Raw genomic sequence first — 14,887 nt, 5'->3', positions numbered from 1 at the left:
GTGAGGGAAAAGGGAAAAACAAATGGCAAAGCCTGTGGTTTCATTCACACCCTGTCTGGCCACATGCCGCTGCCCGTCATCTTATTTACCAGGAACCTCATGCATTTCAAAGTAACTGCACTGTGTGTGTTTTCTTTTCCTTTCAGATGCCATCCTTAACATGGTAAACAACATTGCTGCTAATGTGCTGGGCGGCAAGCCAGAGCTGGAGGGAGGAACAGAAGCAGGAGGTACTCATCCTTTATACACTTAGTGCTTCCTGTTCCTTTTTTATTTCTACCCTGCGACACTTCACGTCCACATCTCTCTCTTGTAAATGGACACTTTTCTGACTCTCCAGCTAAAGCCTGTCCCGTCATTTTAATGTGAGGTGACAAAAATGTGACAGAAATATTGTGGTCTGTGTTTGTGGGATGCTGCCCTTGAAACAGCTTCATGCACCATTTTGATTAATGTGCATGGTATTTTATTATAGTCTTTGAAAGCTGCATAATGTGCATTCCTGAGCTGTGGTGTGTAGGGGAAACGGCCACATGCTGAGTTAACTAAACAATCTATTTTAAAGGTCTCCTCTGGGTGGAGTGACACTGTAAAAAATAAAAGGCTGCCATTGTGCAAGCCATTTACAAGACTGTAGATTCTCGACATGCTTGACACACAGTAACAGGCTTGATTATAGTTTAAGAGACAGAAGGGCTGAACATTATAGAAATGCATTTGCTTCCAATCTCTTTGAGCAACCACACCTTGTCACAGTGCAGTTGGAATTAAAACTGGTTTATCCATGTTTAACATTAATCGTTTGCAAATCAGCTCACGTAAAAAAAGTTCTTTTAAAGTCTGTTGAGCATGAGTCACCCATCTAGTTTAAATGCCATCATGTACGCGTCCCTTAGAGCTGTATTGATTTGCTCAGATCAGTAGGTGGTATGAAGTTTGTCTCCCTTATCATTATGTATAAACATTTAGATTTGGCTGAGGTGGCATGTCATCAATGCAAAGAAAATGCAAAAAAAAAAGCTGATGGAAACGGATGGCAACATCAAACATTTGTTTGAAAAGGGACATTGCAAAAAAAAACAAAATACACATGGTATAAGACTGCCAGAATGACCCAAGAGGCATTTGTTTTTATCTATAAAGGCTTCCTAAAATATATCAAAGCTATAAAAAAACAAAGAATCAGGGCCTACAGTTTAAAAGACTCCCTAAAATACATCACAGAAAGAAAAACAAACAAAAAAAGACAAGAACAGGTCATGCAGTGTAAAGATTGGAAGAGGACACACAGCTTTTTAAAGTACTGCAAGCAGTAGTGATATATGTACGTATAGGATGACATCGCAAACAAACAGGATATAAAGATAGCAGCTGCAAAAACAGTGTTTGGTGCTGACATGTGTTTGTATTAATCATCCATTGTTTTGGCTAACATGTTTCCCAAAACATAACAAATCAAAGTGATGACTAACAACCGCTGCACACAGTGGTTATGAACGTAAGAGAAGAGGCCCGTTCATTCATTGCAACTTCATAAATACTTTTCTTGAGAATATTGGAAAACACGAGTTGATGGAAAAAGTGTCATTTGCATTTGCTCTGCAAAGACCTTTTAAAAATAGCATTCCATGAAACTACCAGACTGTTTTCCTTCTCCTGCTCTCTGCTCATACTCGCACTGTTCAGTTGCCCCTGTTTCTCCCTTTCTCCTTCTCTAACCGCCTGCATGCCTGTCTCCCCACATATTGTTTAAATTAACTGCTTCTGAAACTGGGTCACTATATTTTCTTCGCTTAAATGCGAGCATATGCATTACCCTGAATGTTCATGTGTAATTCAGCCGAAAGAGCCAGATGTTTATTTGGCTGTTGGCAGGAGGTCTCCAGCAGCATTTTAGCAGAACTTTGGCTATCTGTGTTTTACTTCTTGGCAGACCAGCTTGGATGAATTAGACGGAGGGGGGTCTATGACGCCAAGCCTGCTTCTTGCGCTCTCTACCCCACAGAACTGCATGAAAATGACTCGCTCATCAGCTTTTCCCCTATGGCATTGACTTAAAGGGCAAACTCGGCCTGACACACAGATTTCAGCCAGATTATTCTGTTTGAGCTCGCATACAATTTCTTTTTAGGTTTGTGTTTCTCTCTAAACTAAAACAAGATTCTCTCCGGAAGACCTGCTTTGTAAAAGCACTCTTACACTCAGAGAGGAGAGTTACATAATTAGTTTATAATTAAATGACTCAAAAATGTAGTGCACTTTATTAAAAAGTTCACAAAGCCATCCCTCAGTTTACTGTCATAGGAGAAACTTTCCACAGTTCTGCTTCGGATTTCTGTTGACACCCGCAGAGTAAGCAGGGAAGAGAGAGTGTGGGAGAGAGATCAGTTCGAACTGGACTAGACTGGTTCGCAGTATTTCTGACTTTTCCAAACATGGGCCTGCCAGACAGGCTGTGCAGGGAAAAGGGTCTCTGTTGTGCTCTCGGCCTCCTACAGCCACACAGGATAGGGGGTTAAAACCTGCCACTGCCAAGCTGTATGTTTCTATACACGCTTTAACAGGGACCAAGTGTTAACAAAGTCCTGTTCTGAGTTTGTTGATTGTTTTGTTTTTCCAAATTCTAGGTAATATAACAACAGAGGAGGATGAAAAGAAGGGGAGCACAGAAGTTACACCTAAACCTGCTGAAACACCTCAGGACTCTGCAGTGTAAGGCCAATTAAAGACCAATAAACCATTATGAATGTAAAGTTTATGTAACTACGTTTACATGCACACAAATATTCTCTGTTATTCTGAACATGAAAATATTCTGACTGTGTCACAGGTCATGCAAACAGCATATTTTGTTTGGATATTCAGAATCAGGCCTATTGAATAACGTATTGAATGTCGCAGCAGGATCACTTTTCTTCTGTAGTCCTCCAAAAAGCACAAAAGCTCTGTTAACATGCTTCTAAATTTGTATCTGTGTCTTTCCTCCAGACTGGAGCAGGCAGACCCAGAGCACCCTGAAACCCAGAAAGACTCAAATGTCTCCAGTGACTCTTCCACACCCTCCCCCTCATCTCTGGAATCCCATGAGGACAGACAGATTGTCACTCTGGTAGAGGAGGAGGAGGATGAAGAGCCCAGACAGTCTACTGTCACACTGATGGAGGAGGAGGGAGAGGAGGAGGAGGAGGAGGAGGAGGAGAAGAGAGAGGATGCAACGAGGAGGGAGGCAGACAGGAACCAGTGGGACAGCCAGGCTTACTGTCCTTTCTCCTCCCTCTCTTCCCTGTCTCTGTCATGCATGGCCACCCTGCCAGAGCTGCTTCATCGCTGGTGCTCCGCCAGGCTGGCCAAGGAAAGACTTCGCAGCCTCAGGCGGAAGCATTTGAGCACTCAATCACAAACACACCCCGATGCAAAAACCCCTTCCCTCACACAAACACCTCCACTGATCCCTGCCCCTGTGCCCACACCTGTCAAGGAGGCTCCTCCCCTCACAGAAAAAGCTCCAGAGCCCGAGGTGGCTGTTAAGAGCCAGATTGAGGGGAAAGTCTTGGGTGAACTGCACACCACACATCCCAACACTGACACCCCTGACACACACACTCCAGAGCTCAACATCCTCCTAGAGCCTAGTAGAACATCCACCATCCCCCCTCACAGTTTCTCAGACATCCATAGTTCTCTGACATTACCCACCCCCACCCATGAGGAGAAGCTGCTTCCTCCTATCAAAGACGCAGCTCTAGACCCTGTCCCCACTCCACCCCTCCAAGCTGTCTTTATCCCAGAGACGCAACAGGCCAGCAGTGCCACCCCCACCCTTACTGTCAGCGTTCCCCCGCAGCCTGTCGCCTCTGAGGCTCCCTCTCCTGGCGTTGTGGTTCCCCCTGTCAAAGAGCAGCCTGTTCAGCCTCTTCCCACTGCATCAAGGCCTGACGACCTTATCCCCCCTCCCACTGAACTGCCAACAGCTCCCCCACTGACGAACACTGACACAGACTCGGTGAAGTCAGGCGCAGACAGTGGGGACTCACAGAGACAAAATGTCCAGACTTCTCAGACTCACGGTGAGCAGGGGGACTCGCTCAATCAGACTGGAGATTCCCACCGAGTGGAGGACACGGTGGACGAGGACCTGTTGAGCACCAATGGGAATGGCAACGTCCACAGGGCAGCTACAGACTTTTATGCAGAGCTGCAGAATGGAGGAGATTACAATGGCGGAGCAATGATGGGGAATGGCATGTTATCAAACGGGGGAGCAGTGCACGGCTCCAGCCAGAAGGAGAGTGTCTTCATGAGGCTGAACAACAGGATCAAAGCCCTGGAGATGAACATGAGTCTGTCCAGCAGATACCTGGAGGAGCTCAGCCAGAGGTAAACCAATGGACGCAATGAGCGCTAGAATTATATTGTTATAACTAGAAAGCATCTTTCTTGTTGTTTGATTGCTCATAAGATTGATATGACCAGTGCCGTTATAATGAATTCAAAAGGGTTCCTTACAGGTTGTAATTTTTGCATGTGTTGCTTAGGTATCGTAAACAGATGGAAGAGATGCAGAGAGCATTCAATAAGACCATCATCAAACTGCAGAACACCTCCCGCATTGCTGAGGAGCAGGTCAGTTTACATGGAGGCAGTAAGAGCAAGAGAAGCTGAAGCATAAACAGAAAGTAGTTGTGTGTGTTTGTCTGATAGTAATGACCAATAAATGACAACCTTGTGCTTTTCAGGACCAGAAGCAGACAGAATCCATCCAGGTGCTGCAGAGCCAGCTGGAGAACGTCACTAAACTGATGCTCAATCTCACCGCTACAGTCGGCCAGCTGCAGAGAGAGGTAACGTACCTGTATTGGTGTATTTCCTACTGCTTACATAGTGCTTACAGATTCACACCACTATTTTGCAAACAGTTCAGAAATCATGTCTGTTTATTATATTAGTTTTGAGAGTTTAAGCTCTGCAGTGCCAAACACTACCAGAGTCAGACACATGTTAGGTTTCCTGCTGGAAATGGTCTCAACATCAAAGTGTTTGATGTCATACTGAAATTGAGCAGACCACATGGAAGTGGGGCTGCGCAGTACATTTGTAAAGTTTCATCCATCCATCCATCCATTTTCATCGCTTATCTGGGGCCAGGTCGCAGGGGCAGCAGGCCCAGCAAAGCACTCCAGACATTCCTCTCCCCAGCAACGCTTTCCAGCTCATCCTGTGGGACTCCGAGGCTTTCCCAGGCCAGATGAGATATGTAATCCCTTGAGCGTGTTCTCGGTCTGCCCCAGGGCCTCCTACAATGTGCCCAAAACACCTCCAGTGGGAGGCGCCCGGGAGGCATCCTGATCAAATGCCCTAACTACCTCAACAAATATGTGACTCATTATAATATTAAAAGCTCCTCCAGCAAGCTGATAACTAGGACATTTGGAGACCATGCACAACACACAGTTCAATTGTCCGTTGACTCCTCAAAATTTTAAAGTTTCCATGTTCAGTGGCTGACATCAAAGGTTGCCCTGCTGACCTTCGTTGAGAGCACACAGTTGCAGTACAACTTCTCTGGCAGTGTAAAAAATCCTCCCCATCTACTGCCAATGACAAGAGGGAATGTTGTGCCCAGCAGGATTGAATTACATTGGAATTATATAGATGTGCGAATGATAAATGCACGAGTAATGTGTTGAGCAGACACAGCTGGGAAAACATTAGATTTTATACAACAGACAAGAACCAAGGATAAGACTGTTGAATGTGAAGGAAAATGTCCCAGTAGCACATCAGTCATTCTATTAGAGATTGTAGCAGATCCTAATAAAAACCTATCCACCATTATAAGTGAAGAAGAAGTCAGAGACATTGAAGCAGATTATTTAAGTCTTTTTTGCGGCAGGTAGCTCAGGTTATTGGTAAATATAAACAACAAGCTTTCAGCTCGAAGCTTAATTTGGATGATAGTTGAATGGGTGAATATATGTTAATTTATTCATGAAAAGATAATAAGTGGATCTTGAGGTATATTTATTTATTTAGTTAGTTAGTTAGATTCCAGGGTCAAGAATGAAGTGCGTCAGCAATAATGCTTTCAGATATTTGCAGTAAGATCATACTTTAGGACACAGCGTTAAATACACAACCTGCTGCTAACACATTTGATAATTAAATCGTTCTTTGACATCTTAATGTAAGGAAAGGAATTAAAACCCCCTCCAGTGGAAGTCAAGTTTTTAACCAGTTTTTTTATATGCTACAAGACATATAAGCAAAGTAAGCATGACTGAGCATTTCTGCCTTGGAACTGCAGTGTAACAGTGACAGATTCAGAAACACGAATTTTGACTTCCTGGGTTTATTATGTAACAAACCCAAAGAACTGGTCCCATATTGCTGCGGCGAAACTCGGGCTATCAGAGGGGAGGTTGTATTTTGCAAGCTAAGTTTCCCTTGTCACTTCAACTTGTCAGAGTTGGAGAGTCAGAGCAAGTTTGATCTAACAGCAACACATTATTAGCTGTTTTATAACAAAGTGAACTAAAAGGCTCATGTTATCTATTACCGTTTAAAAGCAGACGTTCGTGTGATTGATGAGCGGAGTCAAAGGTCAGCAGGGTGGTGATAACATAGGTCAGCACATGCTAAATGAGGCAAAGGTGTACAGTTACATCAAAGACATTTTAAGGAATGAGGAGATTATTTTTCTCATAGAAAAAAAATAGAAATATCTAATTCTGATTAACTTAAATGAATTTTAAGGGTTGAATCAATGTCCAGAGAGAAACTTTAATATGTTCGTACAAAACTGTCATGTTTTTTAAAAGAAAGTGATTTTCAGACTTGTTCAGCTGTTCACAGTTGTCATCGTATCATTGTTTGACTTTCTCTGCAGGTATCAGACCGTCAGAGCTACCTGGTGGTGTCTCTGGTTCTGTGTCTGTCTCTGGGCCTCCTGCTGTGCCTGCAGTGCTGCCGCAGCTCCACTCCTGCCCCCAACACCAGCGCTGCTGTCCTTCCCAAGAGCAACCACTACCCCAGCCCCAAGAGGTTTGTCAGTCACACACACTCCTGCAGTGTATGAATGGGATATTTTACTTCTGCTGGCTCTTAATTCACTGAGTTATTTATATTATTGCTCTACTATTCTGAGAGCTGACATCTCTTCTTCTCTTTCACCCAGTTTTATGATTCTGCTTTTAACCTCTTATACTCCACCCCCATTTTGTAGCAAAAACGCCTAAAATGACATACCCAAATTAAAATGACTGTAGCGTCTGAACTGCTCTGACTACATGCATGCATGAGGTCTTGCCAGAAAGAAAACTCCCTGAAGTTTCTTGTGAAAGTGAAACACAAGAAAAACACTCTAGGTGACACAGAGACAGAGTAATGGGCCTCTGAAGTCAGTAAAAAAAAAAGAAGATTTTGCCTAAAATAAAATAAAAAAATGTATTTCAGGATGAATAACTGTCTGTGGCTTCATCTGAGCAGGTAAATGACAGTATGGGGCTGTAGGCACACTATCAATGAACACTCATTTGAAATTTGAAGAAGATTGCTCAAAGTATGACCATTCTACAGTGTTTTTTCCATGAAAAGATCCAGGCGGAGCTCCAAAAGAGTGGGTCACTCGGCTTCAAAACAGTACTGTCAGTGATCAAACAACACTCAGCCAGCTTCAGACATTGTACCTTATTGAAATCAGGTGTGATTATGATAGCTGATGTTGTTTATGACACAGAAACACTGTAAAATATCACCAAATAAAGCCATATGAAACGTGAAAGTTATGATCCCACTTTCTAGACGGTATATCTCAGCCAAAAATAGCGGTAGGAGTGAGACTCTTACCTTTTATAAACCAGCTAAGACCCCGCTAACAGGTCCGCATAAGATCGTGAGTAATCCTTTAACTTTTCCCGTTGAAAAACAGCATGACATGACTTGTCACCACTCATCGCGATTTTGGACTTTGTGTGTTTAGGCTGCTCTGGTGCAAAATCCATAAGAAATAAATCAAAAACGATGTTATTTTTGAAAAGTCGAGAGCTTCCTGAATCCGGCAATACCAAACATCACATGGTTTGACGACGTAGTGCGCCTGGGAGATACCATTTAACAGAGGAGGGGGGGAGTGAGGACGTCGGTGTCCTGGCGGAGTTAGAGAGGTTGTTTAAATAGAACTTACTGTGTCACGTCCTCGCTGCACGTGTTATCTGCTTGCCCAAGGCTGTCATTCCTGTCCTGCCTGTACTGTAGGACACTGGGTAGAGACGATGTACAAAAAACACAAATGTCAATCTGATTCTTCTTGACAGATGCTTCTCCTCCTATGACGATATGAGCCTAAAGCGCAGGGTGACCTGTCCGCTTGTTCGCTCCAAGTCGTTCCACTTGTCCTCTACAGAAGGTAAGAGCCGCCTCCTGTAAACACACACATGATACTCAAGTCTCTCCTCACACCTGCCCTCTCTGTCTTTCTATCTATTGTGTTTCCCTCTCTTCTTTTGTCATTGTAACATTGATACTACAGTCATAGGTCACTGCAAAGATCATGTTATCGCTACTGTCAACCTTTTCAGACTAGTTGCGTCAGACTGCTGCAGCTCTTTCTGCATAACTGTCCACAACATCCTAGTACTATCTAAGTCTTTCCTCATTCTTTCTTTCTTTCTCTCCAGCTCTCCTTCAGTCTGTATCTCTGCTGTTTCTTCTCACACATGTTGCCATGCTTAGTGGCTGCAGATATCCCTGGTGTTGCTGGTGCCTCGAGCAACACAAGTCCACAGGGAGAGGCTGGTGCAAGCAATAAAAGAATAAAGTCTTTGACTCATGAAACCTAAAACTCCCCCTGCTGTTCATTATCCCTCAACTATGTGTGTGTGGGTGTGTGAGTTTGCCCTTGAGGCTGAGAGGCTGTCATTGCCAGCTTGTGCCCACTTGCAGGCTTAAGGGATATAATAATAGAGCATGGTGCTTTGCTGGCTCATGGTAGACATTTGCAAGTAGTAATCAATAATAAAATAACACGCTTTCCTGTGATTTTAGATCAACCTTGTTTTTAGTTTTAGTCAAATGACTTGTGTACTCTAATGTGTAGACGTTAAGCCATGATTAGAAAATGGATATTTGCAGTTGCATCTTTAATAAAACTACTTGCAAGGTCACTTCATGCTTGTTACATGTATGTATTCCTGTTTGCCATTCCATCATTAACCTGGCCCCTCTCTCCCCTCCCCAGTAGGTCCAGATGACTTGTACATTGTAGAACCTCTAAGGTTTTCTCCAGAGAAAAAGGTACAGTGTTTGTTCCGACTGCTGCTGTTGGCTGTGACGGCCGCCTTACTTTAAGTGCTGTGTGTTTTCTAGTGTCAGTCAGTGTGTACAATAAGTGTTACTAGAGCAGTGAATGGCTTCCTTCATCAGTCACTGATTTCTGTTCTCAGTGGAGTAGCCGGTATAAGGGAGCAGGTGTTAAGATTCAGCCCACTCCAAATACCTGTTAACCACTTCTTTGCGGACACGTGTGGGCGTATTTTCTGACTTTGAAAATGAACAACAAAATTAAAACACATCACAAATCTCTTCTCTGGTGAAAATGTCTGGTGAAATGAATAAACAGTGGTGTACTGTGGACTTAAATCACAGCACAGCACTAGGTTCAGCTATAAGCCCCTTTTACACAGCCTGTTAAAGGCAGGAACGTTGCGCCGTTATCCCGCTTCGCCATTCTGTATAAAAGGTACAAACACAGGACGGAGGGACAGAGTTGTTCCGCTTTTAAGCCGATGTCGAAGGTAGTAACAGAGCTGAATCAACGCCTGTGTAAAATGTGTGAGCCTGCAGGATGGGACGGGTGTTTGGGTGTGTAACCCACCACCGGGAGATTTATAAAGCAGTTAGCACCTAATTCAAAAACGAAGACCTGCGCCTTACCCTCCAAGCAGAGGACAAGATCATTCGCCATGTAACCAGGACAGTAAAAGAGTGTTATTACAGGGTTTCCCAGACATTCATTTATTTGTGGCTCATTGCCTCCTCTACTCCAGGCACAGACAGAGCAGCAGAGCATGAAGCGCAGTGAAGGAGAAAGTTAATTGTTAATTCATACAGTTTTAGTTAGTTTTAGTTATTGTTTAGAAAGCACTGCCTGACAGATATGTTAAAGCCAAGACACACCAAACTTCAGAGAACTAGCGGCGACGAAAGCCCCGTGCTGCATCGCCTCACGTCGCCTGTATTTGGCTAAAAAGTTGCACATGAACACCCTGCAAAGACTTCCACCGGTAGCCAACAAGCAAGTACGTTCTGCACCTGCCAGAGAGGAAATAACTCTTCACACCAGCAGACGGCGGTCGTCTGTCATACAAAAAGGGAAACCGGGAGACCATCTTGATGCTAGTTAGCAACAACACAAGAACAAAACACATTCACTGTGCGCCAGTGAACATAACACAAACCATCAGGAAACATTTCTGCTAAAGAGCTCAATGGCCAAAGAAAAACAATCTCACCTTATGTGACAAGTTCGTTTTGGTCTCACTTCCTCTTGACTTGTCCAACGGTGCAGGACAAACCGCAGTGACGATGGCCATGGACGCTCACTGATGACCCAATATTGACTGACAGCCGACTGTCGGCTTGGCGTGTCACGGCCTACATATGTCACAGTAGATGCTGACCCTGATGTATTACACATCACGCCCATCACGCCTCTTTTGCTTCCAGAGCACCGCTGTGCTCTCTAAAATAACACACGGGAAGCATTATGCCAGTCTTTGTTGCAGCAGTATTGCAGGATCTCTGTGTAAAAAGGGCTGTGAATATTTGTAATTTTAATGTTTGTTTCCATCAAATCCCAGATTCCATCATTCCCTATGAAACTTTCCCACCCTTTGATCCATTTGTGTGACCTCAGTGTCTGGCAAAAAAGTGGTTGATATGGCTTTACATTATTAGATGTGTCGTGAATGTCTTTAAATGTTTTTAGCTTCTCCTCTCTCTTTTTTTTTTTCCCTGTAGAAAAAGCGTTACAAGACAAAATCATTGGACAAGGTTGAGATCCTGAAGCCAGTCGATCCCTCTGCTCCGCTCACAAACGGGGGTCCAAACTGCAACGGCTTCCTCCCATGCCTCCCCGCGCCACCACCACCACCACCCCCGCCTCCTCCTCCTCCTCCTCCTCCTTCTCTCCCACCACCACCCCCTCCCTCTGCAGTGGAGGTGTCATCACTGCCCACTTGCACCTCCAACAAGGAGTTCCCCTCAGAGACCAGCAGCTGCAGCTCGTCCACGCACTCTGAGGAGTCCTACACGAGCCGCCTCCCCCCTCCCTCTCCCATCCCCTCTGCTGGCCTGTGCAACGGACACAGCCTGCCTTTCTCCCTCCAGCAGCATCCCGCCAAGTCCCGCCAGGAGAAGCGCTCGATGAAGCGGCGGAAGTCGCGGCAGACGGAGCTGCACTTCCCCGCCATGCGAGGGGGCAGCGTCGGGTCTCTGCCCAGCCTGCAGCAGCTTATGAAGGGAAACAAGGAGATCAGCGTCGGGACCATCGGGGTGACAGCAGTCACCGGACATGTCTGAATACTCACACTTTTACACAACTTTATATTCACACACACACACACACACACACACACACACACACACACACACACACACACACACACACACTATATGGTAGCAGACTTGTGAGGAGATGAGGTCTTAACTGCATCCCAAAGAACCACATTTCCCATGAGCACCCAGGCGCACCGTGGAACTCATTCAGTCCCCATTCACTCCTGTCAAAGAGCTGTTTACGGTTACGTGCCTTTATATCTGTTCTCGACCTTTTAATGCTAAAAATCTAAGAACTGTGGATGCGGACAGAGAGACACTGTGGTGGGGACTGACACATTAATACAAGTCAAATCCATTGAAATGTGTTCAAGATGTTTTTTTCTACTGGATAAGCACATTGTCCCATGACAGGTGAGCACCAGTAAGCTTTGATCCCCACTCTGAGCACAGTGAGGAGAGGCGCTGGCCTCAACTCAACGTTCCTTCACGTACAGGGGGCATCAAGAAGTATTAGGCTGCTCTATTGGATGAAATGTGTTGCTGTGAGAGAAGTGTGCAGAGCAAGACAAACTACTTCTCTTATCCTTATTTCCTTCTGTCTTTCGTTGCCATCTTTTTCCTCCATTCTGTCTTTATTTTGCATCCTAACATGACTGCAGGTGTTTGTACGGGACCAGAGTGCTCAACTTTCATTGTACACCAGACTCTCTGCTCCTCTTCCTCTGTCTCTGTCTCTGTCTCTGTCATACTGTCACAAACCAACCACCAGAGCTGAATGAAGAACATAATTTTACCTGCCTGAGTGTGTTAGTCCTTTCAGTTTAACCTCCCGTCACGAATACAGTTGCAGCAGTCTGTCGATCCTACGAGTTCACGATGAACTGTGCCTACTCAGTTAGTTTAGGCTGGGCCCGGAGAGCGTGCTCACATACTGTTACAGAGGATATCGTGACTGCGAGGAAGGTAAAGGGTTCAAACAGGCTTGAGGCAAGTTATGTTTTTTTCTATTATTATTTTATTATTTCTTTCATCCATAACTGAGCCACGTCCCTCTCTTCTCGTTGCTGGTGTGGTGTGTTGAAGTTATTCTCACAACCATTGTGGAGGCATACGCTTCCTGTTCAGGGCACAGTGTACTGTAGGAGCACATTGGGTTGCGGAGCTGAATGTTTACTCTTCTGTCACACACACACACACACAGACATCCTACTGGGACCCTGCAGCCGAGTCTGACAGACCAGTTTTATTATTTATCTATTTATTTATTTAAATGACTACAGATTTTTTTCGTACATAACTTTGCTTTCCAGTCTCCCACTCCTGCAGCGTCAAAGTAGTTTATCCATGTGAGTATGTTACGTAGAACAGTGAAATGCACTTAACCGCGCTGACACGCGGCGATGGTGAATGGCTTAACCACAGACATCTTTTTTTCTCCTCCTCCTAATTTTTTTTTCAGTTTGGGCTCTGACTTTACAGCAGCCCCTTATTCTGTCTGCCTCAGCCTGAAATATCAAACAAGTATGATAGCAGTCACACGTCCTGCAGCAGCTTATATATCCGACAAGAAATTAAGTGTTGATTTAGGAAACTTTGTAGGATCGTCATACTGCTGCGTTTGTATTTGTCCAGAGCTGCTGGGTGGTTGGAAGTCGTGGAAAGGGCTAAACTGAGTGTTCATTATTGTCCTGTCTTCTGTGTGCTTGTTTCAGCGTCTTCGTCGGGTCGCTAACCGACAGATTTTAACTCGCCCTGTTCATGATTACATGTCTGACCTACGTTAACATTCAGTTAAATGTTTAAACAGCGTAGGGGGTTGCAGATGTGAGAGGGCTGTTCGTTTTTAGATAATATTATGTATGTTTTTCTTTATTGAAGCAGTTTCTGACAGGCTCTGTGTGGTTGGACTTGTGCATATTTTGACAGAGATTTTTCTTCTCACTCTCAAAGACGCATTATTACCTCTTCTGACCAGCGCCCTCTTCACTTATCTTTACCCACGAGGTCACCTCTGACCCCCATTGCACGATTTTCTGTGACTGTGAAGAAAAGTTTTAATATGCCTGCTTTTATTAACCACTCTAACATGTTCCCATTAGGAGCTGGAAATGCTTTGTCAGCCTACACGCCTGCTTCCCTGGTCTAGCTGATCCCTTTGTGCATCCTCACTCTCATTCGTCGTACACTCTCGTCTTTTATTCACTTGTCATTGCTCTTTGACTTCATGTGTTCACCCCACCTTGAATGATACTTGTGGTTTTTGAGGAGAAGGATATGAATTGTTGAATAAAGGGAACGCAGCAAAGATGGGTAAACTTGGAACACTATTAATGTGATTCTGTATGTTCCACAAGCCGAGCAAATCATGAGTGATATTTTTTAACCCTTTTTGAATGTGTTATGGTCTTATGTTCGTGTGCGTGTAAACCTGAATGCATGAGAGAATTTATTTGTTGTTGATCTCGTGCGTGTGTGTGTGTCTGTGTTATGAGAAAGACTACTTTGAATCTACTTATCCCGTAACACAGCGACTAGGCAGAATGCCCTCGGAGAGAAATTCTAGCTCAGTGTGCACTTTGTTTGACTCCTCACGCCTTTTTTTTGTTTTTCTACCTTATATGTCAAGTGCTATCTTTTCTTCCTCTATCCCTCTCTTTCTCTCTGTGATTACTCTGAAGAGCTGCACAGTATTTTTGAGCAGGAGTGAGTTACTACAAACTTGTAGTGCCATTAGAAACTGTGAATTTCTAAATAAAACCTTTTTTTGTTGTCTTTCAGTTTGTCTTTGACTTTTGTTGTGGGTACCTTCAAAATCAGCCGCAGTGTGGATACAGTTGATCAATTATTATTCAGTCTTAAATCCTACGTAGTCCATACAGAGTGACCGACAGTCACAACCTGAATGAGAGGGTGATGCTCAGAAACTGATCATGGGAGTAAAAATGAAGTTGATACTTGCAGCAGAGAAACTGGCTGATTAAAAACAGCACTTAAACTTTTTTGAAGTATTAAAGAGCACTTAATGTTCAGACATGTTTATGTTCAGTCCATAGCTTTTAGAGTCCATGACCAACAAATAAGACATAAGATTGCCACAGTGGACACAACTGGTAACTTTCAGTGACCAGTGTCAATTTAAAAAAAAAAAAGATATAAACAAGATAAGAAGTTTACCTCTGAGACCCAGCAATTCATTTTTGTCCACTCTCGAGGACATTATCTCTCACTCTGTGAAGGCCAGTTTTTCCTAAGTGGACAAGGAAAGAAGGAAGGAGGGAGGGAGGGAGGAAGGAATGAGGGAAAGAAGGAGGGATGGAAAGAAGGAGGGACA

At 44.2% G+C, this 14,887-nt stretch overlaps 1 protein-coding gene across 4 annotated transcripts in view; it reads left to right on the top strand.

The window, feature by feature from the left end:
* suco (SUN domain containing ossification factor) overlaps positions 1 to 14,334 on the top strand; it is a 53,051-nt gene extending 38,717 nt beyond the window's left edge. For 3 of the 4 annotated variants that reach the window (XM_050054056.1, XM_050054055.1, XM_050054053.1), the window contains 9 exons: positions 147 to 230; positions 2,628 to 2,712; positions 2,989 to 4,377; positions 4,536 to 4,623; positions 4,737 to 4,841; positions 6,887 to 7,041; positions 8,313 to 8,404; positions 9,236 to 9,291; positions 11,017 to 14,334. In XM_050054056.1, coding sequence (XP_049910013.1) covers positions 147 to 230; positions 2,628 to 2,712; positions 2,989 to 4,377; positions 4,536 to 4,623; positions 4,737 to 4,841; positions 6,887 to 7,041; positions 8,313 to 8,404; positions 9,236 to 9,291; positions 11,017 to 11,577 — 2,615 coding nt within the window. In that variant the 3' untranslated portion in view covers positions 11,578 to 14,334. The remainder of the gene's footprint in view (positions 1 to 146; positions 231 to 2,627; positions 2,713 to 2,988; positions 4,378 to 4,535; positions 4,624 to 4,736; positions 4,842 to 6,886; positions 7,042 to 8,312; positions 8,405 to 9,235; positions 9,292 to 11,016) is intronic. The other variant, XM_050054054.1, reaches the window with a different exon arrangement.
* The last annotated feature ends 553 nt before the right edge of the window (positions 14,335 to 14,887 follow it).

The sequence above is a fragment of the Epinephelus moara genome, chromosome 10 (genome assembly GCF_006386435.1).
Source record: "Epinephelus moara isolate mb chromosome 10, YSFRI_EMoa_1.0, whole genome shotgun sequence".
NCBI classification, from domain to species: domain Eukaryota; kingdom Metazoa; phylum Chordata; class Actinopteri; order Perciformes; family Serranidae; genus Epinephelus; species Epinephelus moara.
This window is presented reverse-complemented; position numbering and strand designations above follow the sequence as displayed.